Below are 15743 nucleotides of genomic sequence, written 5' to 3' on the forward strand. Positions count from 1 at the left end.
GTCACTGGTCCTCTTTGTGTTTGAAGGTCAAACAACAATCTCTCTCTTCTCTCTCTCTCTCTTCTCTCTCTCTCTTCTCTCTCTCTCTCTCTCTCTCTCTCTCTCCTTTCTATCTCTCTCCTTCCTCTCTCTTCTCTCCATCCCTTTCTGTTATCTCTTTCTCTCTTAGAAAAAAAGGAAGGAAAGGAAGAAAAGAAAGAGAAAATAGAGAAAAAAGTATTTAATGGAAGGAAACCTGCATTTGGAATAAGAAGACCTGAATTCAAATCCTAGTTCTACTTCTTACAAGTTTGGATTTCTGAGTCTCACTTTTATAAAATGAGGAGGTGGAATCAGGTGGCTTTAAGGTGGCTGTTGATTCCACAAATTCCTAAGACAATGACTTAGAAGAGAATAAAAAAGGTTGAAGTAACTCCTTTACAAAAGAGATACTAGACTACTGGGTTACAAATGAGTGGATGAGATATTTTCTCTAATCCTTATGGTCTCTCAAACCCTCTCCAAAAAAGAAATTAAATACCAAAGATAAAGCAACTTTAGCTGTTTTCATAGTTGAGGACACCAAGAATCCACAAGAAGGGTAAAAAATTGCCCTAACCTAGGAACCAATGTTCTTTGAGCCTACGTTTGCTCAAGACTCTTCCTCTGCCTTTCACACTACCAGCAAACAAGGCTGCATTAATGGATCCAAGGGCATGACATAGATTTACATTAAAACTCACTCCTATACCCTTGTTCTCACTTCCCTCTTTCCAGGATCATGGAAACCCTAATTTCAGGCTGAGGAAGCTTTCTCAGGCCTTGATAGTTAGCTTGATAGTTAGCTTGGTCACAGCCCTTCAGGAACAAAATCCTGCCAGGGGAAGCAACCTGGAAGCACCAGTGCAACAAAATTTGAAACTATCAGGGTTAGAGAAAACTAGCTTTGAATTGCCAGTGCAAGGCCAGAGACTTGAGGAAGTGGACAAGAAGCGGACAGGTCATCATTTCAGGTGTGGTGGTTTATGTCATATTCTACTAAGCCTGAGAGAAAGAGCACAATGCCCAGCTAGAGTCAGTTCTAACCCGAAAATCAGTTGGAGGCAGAGAATTACTATTATTCAATAGTAAATCGCCCAATGTGGGAGGAGGTCAAGATACTTTGAAATCCAACCCCTAAGGAAGTCACAATCAAAGGGGAGGGAGTCAGGAAGTGAGTAATAAGGAAAATAAGGCTGGGGAAAGATTTAAAAGACCAAAGATTTCAGGAAGAAGAAATCTCCAAAACCTTGAAATAAACAGATAAATCAACAAGGAAAACAGTAACAACAAGAGGAAATATGGCCCCCAGATAAAGTAAACAAGTTTAGGCATGTATGAATAAGTACAGCAAAATAAAGGAAAATGACCCAACACTTGATGAGACAGAGAACCCTCTGGAATTTTAGAAACACATGGAATAACATGTGATTCCTACGTGGTTTAAAAGAGAAATGAGAACTAAATTTATATTCTGCACAATAAAAATAATGAACAGAATAGAAAAACTCAAATCTACAATGTCAAGCCTCACTAAAGAATCAAAAGAAAGATCAGTAGATTGGGGATGTGCTTACACAAAAATGTCAACCTAGAGGAAAGGGATAAAAAACAATAACATTAAGATAAAATGTACTCAGAATACAAGCAAAACATATGGATCTCAAAGATGGGATACATAGAGAAAACCTAACAGAAGAACTTGATAAGCCAAAAAATCTTTAAGACTATAATGAAGGAAATAACAGAAAAGAATTGCCCGGAACTTATGAATATATGTAACAAAGTTCCAATTGAAGGAATTCATGGAACTCCTCTAGAAAAGAGAAAAAAGAAAGAGTAAACCCCAGGACCAGGATATCCACAACTTAACCCTATTGTGACTCATGCAACAGAAGGCTTTGAGGAAGGATCATTCCACAAGTAATTTGGTTTTCAACTATGGCTCTCTGAGATCTCATGATTTTCAGCCACAGTCTTTAATGTTTCTTAATAAATGTTAAAGCAATTTTTTTGTTATTTAATAATGATAAAATAGTGGTGACTGTAGTATGTGTGTGTGTGTGTGTGTGTGTGTGTAATTTATTAAATAAAATTAACTTTTAGTGGGCTTCCCCTCCCCATGCTCCCTTCTTCCCCCATAGTCAAACGGGTCTTTGGAATGGGGATTTTAAATTTATAGTTTCATAAATCACATGGCATAGAGATGATTAGATTGTGGTATGGTCATAGTATATCAATAAATGTCTGTGATTTACCTGTTTTTAGATGAAAAGTTTCCAATATCTCTATCCCACCTACATATACACAGTTTTAGTCTCTTCTTCTCCTTGGAGACATAGGTTTAGGATTGGAAGGACCATCTAACCCCATCTTTTTATAAAGCACAAGATGAAATTGAAGTCTTCAGAAGTTTAGTGAATTGACTAAAGTCATACTAGTAAGAAAAGATAGAGCTGGGATTTGAATCTGGATGTTGAGTCCGAAGAAAACTTGGCTAGATTAATTCTATCTTTTCGTAAGGAACAACATTAACAACCTAAATAAAGTACAGATGAAAGGAGAACCTTACCTTGTATTTTAGAATCAATATAAATTGATTCTAAAGCAGAAAAGTGGTACGGGCTAGGCAATTGGGGTTAAGCGATAAGATATGCCCAAAATGAAGTATTCCATCTCTTCTAAATCTGACTTATTTCTCATCAGAGTGATTGTTTGATAGTTTGAAGATTTCAGTCAAGAAGATTACTGCTTTATTTGAAGGTAAGGGTCCCAAATCCTACATCCTAGCCATTTCTTAGAAAATGGCCTCTGCTTTCCTGCTGGTGGTGGCAATTGATGAACATGAGGGCTGAGGTACAACATCATTCTCACCTACCCCAGGGGATGTTGCAAGGATTGAATGAGATAATATTTTTTAAAGTGCTCTGCAAACCTTAGAGCCCTACATAAATGTGAACTATATAAACTAGTAAAGAAGTCTGAAAAATCATAATGGATCTTTTTTCTTAAGAAAAAAATAATCTAGATATCTTTCCTTTAGGCCTTTTGGCCTGAACTGTACAGCTAGTAAAATCAATACCAATCAACTTTTTTTTAAAAAATATTATTGTTCTGCTATCAATTGTTACCATCCCAGAGTAAGGATGGGATAATTTTGTAAAATGGATTTGGTAAACCCTCAGGATGCCACTAGAGAGAGTTTCCTGATTCCATTGAATTATTTTGTCCATAAAAATGTTAAGATCACAGATATAGAGCTGGAATGGACCTTAGTAAATCATCTAGTCCCTTCCCAATTTACAGACAAGGAAACTGAGACCCAAGGAGATTAAATAATTTACCCAAGGTCAAAAGCTAGTTGATTCCTCTAGGTTTACATATCCTCCTAATAGAGAAGTTCCTATCCAAGGTGATTTTGTGTTTATCAAACTATGTAAATGGAAATTAATTTTAGTGATCAATGTGGAGTTTTCCACACTTGACTTTATTCATAATTGTCTTGATGGTTCATGATAGAGTCCCTATCAGAAATTTACTTCCTTTGCCCTCTGTTGGAATGTCCTCTGTAGATTTAATGTTCTACCCACTCTTTATTCAATAAACTTCATGATAATCCTGTCCTAATAAAAACCCACTTAGAGTTGGATTATGCACAAAAGAAGTGTTTCTATATCTGATTAGCAGCCTATCAGTGATTCACTAAACCAATAATGAGAATATTATGCTTGCCAAAACTCCGATTCTTTTGTGAGGACATGGATGACTGGTACCAGTTGAATTGGAATCGAGGAAAACTCCTTATTATATGATAACAATGAACATTTTCCTATGATTTACACCTTCTAAAAACCCCATTAAATCTTCCATGTTGTTAATGGGTAGAGTTTCCTTACTTTGAGCTGCTTTCCCTACCATTCCCCTTCATTTCTCAGGAATACTTAGCACATGTCGCCATTGCTCACTGTGAAACACCATTCGAGAGGCAGAAAGAAGTCCCTTAAACAAAACAAACAAACAAAAAGTCCAACCACCACCAGCTAATGAATCGTTAGCACCCTCTTTAGTCTGTCAGTCAGTCTACAAGCATTTATTAAGTGATTATGATTACTATGTGTCTGGTACTTGCTTTAAAGATGTATTATCCTCTTCCCCCGACAAAAACACATATACACATGTCCATGCACACACAGAACAATTCCCTAGAGATTCCCATATAAGGTATTACTGTGGGTTTATCGTGCTTAGATATGCTTATAAGACGGCTGGTTAAATCATGAAGAAACTGTTCATAAAATACCTTTTGAAAAAAGTCCTGCTTACCTGGGTTGAAGAAAGCCTGTGCTCTCCACACCACTCGACACCAAAATATAACGAACTAGTCAATTTATTAATTGTTTGCTAGCTAAGATATATGCCCTCCTTCCCCAGAGGAAGCTAACAGTGTGTCAACTCTATATTCATTGGCTGATCAAAGTTTAAGGGCACAATCTATGGTCTAGGAACACAGGCTGGTTGAGTGAGTCTTTTAACAAACTGAAGCCATTGATGCAGCCTTCTAAATACAACAGTTTCATCAACTGGGCCACAACCATTCCATTCATGCATGAGCAGAAAGTGACTGAGGGGGTGTGCTTAGATCAATGCTAACCTAGCCTCAATTCTGGGAAAACAACTCAAAGTTGGAGCCCCAGTGATGATGTACATGGAGGGGGGCAGAGGGAGAGCCAGTAGCTTTGAGTTCATTCACAAGCTAAACATGGTATTTATTAAAGTTTGCTCCTTGTAGTACAGTGGAAATAGAGCTGGCTTTGGCGTGAGGAGACTTGGATTCAAATCTCTCCTATGCTACTTCTGGCCTATTTGACCTTGGGTAAATCACTTAGCCTCTTATTCTGTAAAAGGATTAGATGACCTCTAGGTGTTCTAGATTTAAATCTATGAACATCTGATTTTGCTTTAAGTGAATGGTTGAGGATGAAACAAAAGAGTTGAATTGATGAGGCTAATGGGAATTTGGATCCCTCAGCGTTTGTATCTAAACATCCCTTTTCCTGAGAAGTTCCTATCTCATCTGGTACCCTCATTGCTGTCTCTTTAGAGATTTAACAGACTTACTCAAGAGATACATAAAAATCAGGGGGTCATCACTTGGGACTGCGAGCTTGGTTTCTTTCAATGTTTCTATAACTGCATTTCAATACAATTGATTTGTTCTGTTATCGCATGTATTTTGTTTTTTGCATTTAAGTATATTATTTTGAGAAGGATAGCCATAGGCTTCACCAGGCTACCAAAGGGATCCATGACACAAAGAACATTATGAATCTTTAGTGTAAATCAACCAGGAATATTGGTAGTAGGACAAAGCTTCTGAGGAATAAGATTAAGCCAAAAGGAACTTGGTGGGAAAATTTAAGAATCTAAATGAAAAAGAAGATGATGTGGGAGCAGCCAGGTGACTCAGTGGATTGAGAACCTAACCTAAAGATAGGAGGTTCTGGATTCAATTCTGGCCTCAGATACTTACTTCTTAGCTATATGACCCTGGTCTAGTCACTTCACCCCCAGAAGAGCCCTTACTGCTTTTCTGTCTTAGAACCAATAATCAATATTAATTCTAAGATGAAAGGTAAGGATTAAAAAACAATAGAAGATAATGATGGTCCATAAGACCATGCTGCTAGTTATCAGTTACTTTTTGACTTGGATCCTGGCAAGGCCAGGGAGGAGTTGGGGATATGAAATGGGGATGGAGTATGGTGGACTAACTGAGTCATCCAATTCTGAATCCCTGAAGCCTGATTATTACCACCATGAAGGATGGACTCTCTTTCCTGCTATTGGAGGGCGTCTACACTGGCCAGTAAACATTGCTTTATCTAGGAAGCTGAATTTCAACTGTAAGAATCAAGAATTAGAGCTGTGAAAAGGCTTTGTAGAGCATGTAGCTTAAATATCTCATTTTACAGTAGAAAATATTTTGGCCCAGACAGATTTTCTCAAAATCATGCAGTTCATGAAAGTCAGCATGGCATAGTTCAGAGACAAAGGTTCAAGTCCTCCCTTTGACACATACTGGCTGTGTGACCCCCCCCCCAAGCAAATTACTTAATCTCTCAACCCCATAAGAACTATAATTTGCAGAGAAGGTGCCAACCTCCATTGGTAAAGGAAGTTTCCTCACTTGGGAGTTCCATACGCCAAGGAAATCACAAATTCATTTCCTATCCCTAACTCTATCCCACAGGTTATAAAGAGTCAGTTGAATTCAGATCAAGGTCCTTCAACTCTATATCCAGTGTTCTTTCCCCTACACTCTGAGGCTTCCCTACCATTCATGCCTAAAGTTCCTCCTCATATTGTCTCTGGATAGAGGGGTTCCCTTTCCAGGGTTAGCACTGGAGTGGCTACCTGTGGTGGGGTCCTCACTGACCTCCAGATGAGATGTCCTGCCCTGCTTCTAGAGGATGCTGAAGGACATTCATCCAAACTGTAGTACAGAACAGAGGGGCTATTCTGCCCTGCACTAACAAGACTTCTTGGCTGGGGAGCTCATTAAACAGTGAATTCACACAGAGGCTCATGGGAGTAGGATGGCCAATAGAATTGGTCACTAGTCACAGAATTGGTACAGAAAGAAGTACCTGCCATCCAGGTAATGTCACATAGGATCCTGGGTTCTGATCTAGAAGGCTGTTGCATATATCAAAAGGGTTCTCTGCCTTCTCTGGAAAATTACAATTGCTATTCATTTGCTTTTTTTTTTTTTCAATGGTAATTATACAGTGGATGGCTTGGAAAATCTAGAGTGAATTTCAGGTTTCGTACTACAGTCTTGGACATGGGTAATAGGCGACTGTGGCAGCTGCTTCTAAATCTGGGGTCTGGGGAGTAATAATACCAAGAGTTCCTACCTCCATCTCACTCACCCACTTACAAATCACACAAATCAGTTGAGCTGACTGAACTCTGGCTAATTGCCTCTCGTTGGTCTGGCTAAAAAGATGAAGCGTGGGGACAGAGACAAAGCATCGCTATTCCCATGCTTTGCGGGGTGGGGAGGGTGTGCGACAGGGGCTTTTGTGAACTCATAGAAACTGGGGCCTATGCTATTCATTCCAGAAAGCCAGCATAAGATCTCCTAATTTCCCAAAATATGCAGCCTTTGAACAATATTACATCCAAAGAAACTTTGTTAGTTATTGGGAGACCTCCACTTGCCTAGAATTCTGTTTTTTCCCATCCAAATTTCATTTAAAAAGAAACAAAAGAAAGGTGAAACTATGGACCATGGAATTTTCTCCAAAGTGATGTAAGCTCTCCATTTTTTCTCCTTCTTCTTCTCCTTCTTCTTTTCTTTGGGGGGGGAGAGATGGGGGCTGGGGAAGAGTTCTTTTCATGACCACATTGGTCCTTGTATTTTCCCTCTTAAGAAAAGAGGACTGCCTGCAGCCTGATGACTATGAACTTTCTGTCTGGACTCCCCTCTCTGGCCTGCCTTTGCAAGCCTTCAATAATTACCTCTCCAGCACACACCATAGTCAGAGGGTTTTGCTTTCTCACTGACTTGTACACAGTTCTAGGGAGGGCTGTTGCCAAAGCTATCATGTGATTTATTGGCCCTCCACTGGGACAAGGGGGGAACAGATATCACTTTGTGATTCTATTCGAAGGGGGCTGGGTTACTATTTCTAGGTGGAATAAGCTAGTATGTACCAAGTTCAAACATTTGAAGAGGGAGGTTAAGAAATCCTGAGTGCGGGGTGTAAGGATTATTCTGTCCTGGGGCCGTACAGACGTCGTCTGAGGCAGGGAGCAGGAGAAGAAAGGAGACATTGTGACCCATTTCCAACACCTCCTGTGTGTAGAGACGGAAGTGCCTGGCCTGTAGAGGGACACGCACAGAGAAAAAATAGGAGAGTTACAACATGGCACTTACATAAACAACACCAACCCGGCATAAAACATCTAACAAAATTACATGACTTCAAGCTTGGAATTTTTATACAACATAAATATTAGGGTTCAGCCCATTTAATAATGCTATATAAAATCAAGATTTAAGGCAGTAATGTTCCACATAAACGCCGAAAACAACATTTATGCTTGTTATAAAAAAAAAAGCAGAAAATGATTGAATTCTGTGGGGTTTTTGAAATGATGAATATAATTACGTGCAACAGCAAAAATGGATTGAATTAAAAAATCCACTACTTTCAATTTAGGTTGGTTAGGGGGGAAAAATGCAGTTTCTGGCCAAGGTCTGAGAAAATTTTACTAGTATCAAAAAAAAATTGGTTGCATGCAGTTAGGCAGCCTTCTCCCAACATGTATATACAGCCCAAGAGAGTCACCAATGAAATGTGAGCCTCTTCGAACCTGCTAAGCCAAAGAAATCCTTTAATAGAATCGACTATCTTAAGGAGAACTAATTCTTCATTCTGAGAGTGGCACCAACTGGAATAATATAGCTGTCTGCTTAATGACTCTGCTGTCAGTCATCTATCCATTCTGCAAATATTTCAACTCAACACACATTTATTAAATGTGCACAATGAGCAAGTCACTGTGGGTGAGCGTGGTCCTGTCAGGCACTGGTTATGGACTATGTCGTGCACCATCCCAGTGACAGTGCTATGCTGACCTTGCAGTTCCAACTTACAATTGGATATGGCAGGGATAGAAGGGCTCTCTCAAAGTTAACCAGTTCATCCCATTGTTTCAAGGTGGATCAGTACCCAACAGGTGTTTGATTTTTAAAGGAGAGGGTATAGCCATACGTCTACAGTTGCCAAGGTCTTTCTCCTTATAGACTGAGCCCTTTTGATCTGTCTTTAGGGAAGATGGAGAGCATTTTATGAGAAAAATCAAGTCAATTTAATCTTAAAATACATAAATTTAGAAGACTGAATATGAGAAGTTATAGAACTTCTACATTTGAATTGGGACCAGAAAACCCTTTGATAACAAGTATCCAAAGTGAGAGCCCATAGCATATCGTTTCATTCTTTTTCTTTTTCTTTCTTTTTTTTTTTTAGTCTCGATACTAAGTATACTAAGATACTAAATATTGATTCCAAGACAGAAGAGCAGTAGGGCTGAGCAGTTGGGGTTAAGTGACTTGCCCAGCGTCACAATGGCATATCATTTCAAATAAGGCTACCTTTTAAAAGAGCTATATCTAGAGTGGGGGCGAAGGTTTTATTCCTGGGTGTCAAATTTAGAGAACACTCAATTTAGAGGACACTCCAGCATTTGTAGTTCTTTTTCACAAAAATACAGAACTCCGTTCCTAGTTGGCAGCAATAATTATTGAACAAAAGGAAGCTACTTAAATTTGGGGTGCTGAGGGAAGGTGACTTTTCTGACCCTTTTTCTTCTCTACATCTTCCCAACATATCCTCACTTGAGGATGTATCTCATGCTGCTTTCTCATGCCTCGTTTGTGGTACTTGTCTCTGGTGCAAATATTTCTTGCTTAGAACTGCTTTTGATTATGTGTACATGCACTTGTATGTGGTGTGTGTGCTATAAACTAATACATTTGAGTCCCTAAGCGAGTCCTTGGTTCTTCTATGCTATGTTGGACAGAACCTAGTCAACTTTTTTTTTTAAGGTCAGGTTGGTCTCAGGAGGAACTGGATGACTTTGAAGGGTGGCTGAGAAAGAGTTGTAGAGTAAGAGTTAATGAGGAGAAAGAAATAGGATGCGGAGACATTTATTCATTTAGGCATTACATTACAAACATGCAAATGCTATTCAAGACAGGATTCAGACACCTATTCCTCTTGATCTGGCCACCTGAGCACTTTCTGGGAGGCCACAAGTGTCCACAAATAGAAGGTCAATATTGTAAAGTGGAATACCTGCTGTAGAGGTAGATTGATCTGTTTCAGGAGTGCTCTCACTGCCATCTGGAGCTCATAGAAGAACAATTGAGTGGGGCAGTCACAAGTATGATCTATACTTTCCATAGATTCAGAGCCAGAAATCTTTTGGATCCATTCCCACTCATCTCTGCATGGTGAGTCAAGTTAAAATTAGAAATAAAACAAAAGTTGAGTACACAGCTGAGAACACAGAGTATACATGTGCAGAACCTGGTACGGCCTGTTTGTAGTGGGGAAAATTTATCTGTAAAGATGAAACTTGAACTGTTTACCACCCAAAGATAATTCCGAACTAGATCTTCCCCATTCAGGCCACCTTCACATACCAAACCCAATATGATTAGGATGTGGCAAGGCTAGCTTATATGTGTGAACATTCCCGGGTCCTAGTTTTGAAATATTTCAGAATTATTTTTTTGACCATCTCTCTTGCAGATCTTCCCAGAGCACTCAAACCCCACCTCTGACTGTAGGGCATTTGGTGGTTAGTTCAATGATTGGGAGACCACAGGGAGCTTTGATGCCAGCTGAAGCAAATCAACTCTAGGCCTTTGGGAACTATGGAGACTATTCTGATTTCCTTGCCCTTCCAGATACTTAGAGAGGGGAAAGGAGGAATCCCAAATAGGCAACTACATGAGGAAAAGAGGCATTCAACTAGCCTTGCTTCTAACTTCCTTACAAATTGCCCATTTGAGAGGTTCATAGGGTACCGGGAAGACTTCTATCATCTGATGCAGAATAAAGTGAGCAAAACTAGGAGGATAATTTACACAATGACAATATCATAGATCAAAACAAACTCAAAAGACTTTAGAACTCTGATGAATGCAATTATAAAACAGAATGCAGAGGACCGAAGGTGAATTTTTTCACTCACCTCCTGTCAAAGAGGTGATCTACCAAAATCCAGAATAAGACATACACTTTTGGACATGGCCAATGTGGGAATTTATTTTGATGCACTGTGTGTGTTTGCTATGCATAAAGTTTTTTAAAGGGGGAGAGAAAAATATTTGGGGAAAAAGAAAAACAAATTATCCTCTTTGGTTTTCTTCTAGTAGAATATCTACAAAGGACATAGAGTAGGGAAGGTGAAAGATTGCTTGTGCTGGTGGGAAGCACATCTGATCATCACACTCATGGGAGGCAGCATGTAAAGATGGCTAATATTGGAGACTGAGATTCCAAGTTCAAATTCCAGCTCTGTTACTTACTTCTCTATGTCCTTAGATAATTTGCTGAATCTCTCTTGGTTTCTGGGAATCTATAAGATTAGGTGGCAGGATCAGATACTCTCTAAGGAGCTTTCCAAGTTTATATCTATGATCCTAAGATCCATTCCCAAAATGTTTCCATTCAAAGAAGCTTAGAAAGGATCATGGAAAGTTAGGAGCCAACTTATTTCTCACAGATAATTTGCTGCAAACCTCATAACTTTCTCATTTGGCCCTGTTATCCTTTTTCAGAACTGAAGGGACTGACAAGATGCCCTTTAAATCCCCAAAGGAAAACTTTGCTCCTGCTCCTCCCGAGGAATGAAGCTAAGGAGGTAATGACAAATTTCCCATCCATATGAAACCGCGTGGCGCTTTCTCACGAAGGGTTTTGACAGCCTGACCACTAATCTGTGGATCAGAGAACCAAAATGATTATGAGACAGACTTTTAAGGAGAAAGCACACTTTCTCTCCACCAACCACCTCCTTTGAAAAACATCCATTCTCATAATCATTTGGGCTATTCTATCCTATACAGGAGAATAAAAAAATTTCCCCTCTGTTCCAGTGAGAAAAGGGACCCACTGATAATGAAACTATATTTGTGTGCATGCTCACCTTAAGTTTGCAGGTAGATGTCACAAGGGCCTTATATCTCTGATTATGTTCAGAAAATGAACATTCATGATTTCATATGGGTAATGAAGAAGACTGAAAATGAGCTGCATTCAATTGACACATAGAACTATTTCTCTTTCTCTTTTTTTAAATTCCTACTTTCTGTCTTAATAACAACTCTAAGACAGAATGAATGGTAAGAGCCAGGCAATCAGGGTTAAGTGATTTGCCCAGGATCACACAGCTAGGAAGTCTCTGAAGTCAGATTTAAACTCAGGTCCTTCCAACTCTAGGCCTAGTGCTCGATCCACTATGCCAGCTAGCTGCCCTCAGCACATAGAACTATAAAACCCAAAAGTTCTGATGATAAAAAAAAAATCTATTTTTCTCAACCTAAAATAGAACATAAGGTAGTAGGGAGGGGAAGTGTTATTTATTGGTTCTGCTTCTGACACATATTGGCCCTGGGTAAGTCGCTGAACCTCAGTGCCAAATGGCATTGATAGATGGAGTTCCTTATGCTGATAACATCATAGATGTAGACTCATCCTGCCTCCATTATCCCTCCCCACAAATTGGTGCGATTGTCACTAACCATCTAGTTTTCCTGAGCATACCATGTACTTACTTGGCCATCCTCCGATTACTATTGCTGAGTGCTGTGATAGAATTGTCATGACAGTACCAGGTACTTGCAATTTTTGCAAGCCAAGCTCTGACTAGTGACTAGGGGAAATGTTTGAGGACCAACCTTGGAAAAACGAATATAAATCAAACCAAAGCTCTTTCCTTGCCTTTTTAGGGATGGACACAGGGGCAGGGGGAGGGTGGGTGGAAGAACTGGATCTGTGATTTTATTGGCATAGGGAACTCCCAGTCAAGCCAAGTTCCTCTACCAATGCATATTGACACAATTTCAGCCATTTAAGATTGGTGACTTACAGTCTTAGAGAGTTGCATATGACAATTGGAGGTTGGGTAGCTTGCCCAGGGCTACACGGATTGTTTGCATTTGTACTTCAATCCATGACTTCTTGGTTCCAAGACCTGCTCTCTATCTATTCTGTCATACTATCCTCTTCTCTTCCCCAAATTATTATTTGCCTCCAGGTCCTGTGACATTTGTAGTTTGAGATCCGAGAAAGGCATAAGAAGATGCTTCTGAAGATCACCATGTTTTACCACCTTCATCATTAAGACTATGCTCAATACATGTTCTTGACAGGAAGAAGGTGTTCAAAGGACAGTGGTGGTGAAACTTGGACCTGGTGACTGGACTGGATTGCACAATTCCCCTTTTTGCCCTTGAGATCTGAAATCTTCTTGCACAGCTATTTTGGGAATTAGAGGGAAGAGGTGGTATCTGGAGGTTTCCAGGCAAAGCTATGGTGGCTGATTGCTATTTGATCTGACAGTCACTAAATCAAGGGATTGACTATTGGACTAGAGCAATTGCTTCAGTGATGGCACATCAGAAGGTTTACCCTTTGGGCATGGGAAGCAGAGAATTTGTTAGGGGGCCAGGCAGATAGTATGACCATTAGTTGATGTTTCAGTCATAATGCCCCGGACCGTATGTATCAGTAATGGAATCTATTCTCAGGCTATTGCTGCAATGAGAGTACCAGATTGATCCTGGGAGTTAGCAAGTTCTGGAGGAAAACATGCTGGATTTAGAGTCTAATGAACTGAATTTGAATCCTTGCTCTGTCACTTAATGTCTATATGATTTGGGGCACTTAATCATTTAACTTCTCATGGCCTTAGTTCCTCATCTGTAAAATGAGACCAATGGACTAGAGAGCCTCTGAAGTCCCCTTCTGTTCTAAATCTTTAATTTTATGGAGTCATGGGGGATTGATGAGTAGGACAAGATTGTCCACTTTTGGTACTCCTTTCAAGCTAATGAGAAGGCAAGGGATCGCCAGTCTTCTTGCCCTACTTCTCTCTTATGTGCAGAGCTGACAGCAGGTAGGTCCTAGACATGGAACCCCTTCTCTTAATATTTCCCCTAATAGACAATTCTGAAGGACTTATAATGGGAAATGCTATCCACCTCTAGAAAAAGAACTGTTGGAGTTCGATGGATGTGGATCAAAGCAGACCATCTTTCACTTCAGTGTATTTATGATTTTATTTGGGGAGTGGGGTTTGGTTTTGTATTCATGTGTTCCTACAACAATGACCAATATGGAAGAGTGTTTCACATGATAATATATTTATGGCACAGAACAAATTGTTTACTATCTCTGAATGGGGGAAAGGAGGGAAGGGGGTCGTTTGATCTTATAATTTTGGAAAATGTATTTTGAAAATTATTATTACATGTGCTTTGGAAAATAAGGTATTTTTGAATTAAAAAATTTCTCCTAACATATGGCAGTGGGATATGAAAATTTCTCAATGATTCTCCCAACACCCTAAGAGAGAATTCTGGAAGGAGGCTATTGGAGAAAATGTTGAGGGGCTAATTGGGAAACATAGTGCACAATCATAAGGCTTAACAGTTTTCATTGCAATTTTGCTGTTTGATAAATTATGTGACCACAAAAAGTTACTAGCCTTTGGCTCACTCCACTCTGTGTCTGCTGCTCTGCCTGGTCTCAACTCCTAGGTTAAGTTCATCATCTCCAACTCATCATGCAGTTAACTCAAACCTTGACTAACATCACCTCCCCCAACCTCCTCTGTCCTCTGATTGGAGGGGTAGAGAGTAGAGTACTGAACTCCTCTCGAGGCCTTTCTTTATAGAGGGTAGAAACTGTACCTTCTGACTCATTCCACTGTCTCCTCTTTTTCTTTTGGGCATGTGTCAATTATTTAGTTTTCAATACCAGGGAACTTTATGGAATAGTGGAAAGATCTCTGAATTTGGAAACACGGGACTTGTGATCCCCCTTGGATTTGTTACTAGTATGTGATTTTGGCAACAATTACTACTCTGGACCTCTGTTTCTTCTTCTGAAAAATGAAAAGGGACCATGGTAATCACTAAAGTCCCTTCTTGCTTTAGGGTCTGTGATATCTCTATAATCAAACTTCTAGGTCTTCTAAAGGCTGCTGAGATTTATTACTATAATTTTAATTGGGTACTAGTTGTAATGCTGGCTCATGTCACCCGATTTGGGCAACCTTTTCAAAAATAGTGGGGGAAATGTCCTTAGTGCCAAGCTCCCCAGGGTATTCTTCAAAGGATTCCTGTCCCTTTTATTGTTTCTCTTTCCTGGAAAAAGGCAATGAATATGGGTACCCTTTCAAGTTCCTTAGGGCATCTACCCTATTGCTATCTATAGAGAATCTACTTTTGAGCATTACTCTGGGAAAGATCCCTGAAAAATGGTTCATCTCTGAAATGTCTAATCATTGAATTGTAAGAATAATTGGGCAGAATGAACCCCTTGCCACCATCCCCTTCCCACCCCCCACCCCCACAAGATAACTCACTTGGAAACATTGCTGTTGTCTCGGATCTTTACATGACAGAGAATGTTGGGTAATTTCTGGGTGACAAGGACTTTGATCTGATCCACAGAACTGCACAGTTTCAGGTAACCAAGGTACAATCCAGGAGGGAGACGCTGTTGGCTCCTTTTCTGGTAGGACAAGATATCCTGGGGGGGAAAAAGTTTCATGAGGACTTTTAGAGTTTTCTCCTTGTGAAGACTTGGTCACTGATTGGTTGACACAATACCATTTGGCTGAGAAATCAAGATTATTGTTAATCTTGTTGGGGGTATGTGGAATCTTACATTTGTGTTAAAAAAGACAGCAAGTCTAGGATGGGGACAAGAAGGCTAGATTTCAGTTCATTTGTAAAAAGATCTGGGGGCAGCTAGATGACACAGTGGAAAGAATGCCAGCCCAGGAGGTCGGATGTCCTGGGTTCAAATCTGACCTCAGGCACTTCCTAGCTGTTTGTCTCTGGGCAAGTCACTTAACCCCAGTTTTCTAGCTCTTACTGCTTTTCTGCTTTGGAACTGATACTTAATAATGAT

General features: G+C 39.8%; 1 protein-coding gene across 1 annotated transcript in view; it reads right to left on the reverse strand.

Annotated features, from left to right (window-relative positions):
- ANKFN1 (ankyrin repeat and fibronectin type III domain containing 1) overlaps positions 1 to 15743 on the reverse strand; it is a 177470-nt gene that overhangs the window by 7868 nt on the left and 153859 nt on the right. Inside the window, exons 13-15 of the mRNA XM_044675075.1 lie at positions 15193 to 15359; positions 9888 to 10038; positions 7738 to 7906 (exon numbers count right to left, since the gene is read on the reverse strand). Of these exons, the coding sequence (XP_044531010.1) occupies positions 7738 to 7906; positions 9888 to 10038; positions 15193 to 15359 (487 nt within the window). The remainder of the gene's footprint in view (positions 1 to 7737; positions 7907 to 9887; positions 10039 to 15192; positions 15360 to 15743) is intronic.

Source organism: Gracilinanus agilis, chromosome 4 (genome assembly GCF_016433145.1).
Source record: "Gracilinanus agilis isolate LMUSP501 chromosome 4, AgileGrace, whole genome shotgun sequence".
NCBI lineage: Eukaryota > Metazoa > Chordata > Mammalia > Didelphimorphia > Didelphidae > Gracilinanus > Gracilinanus agilis.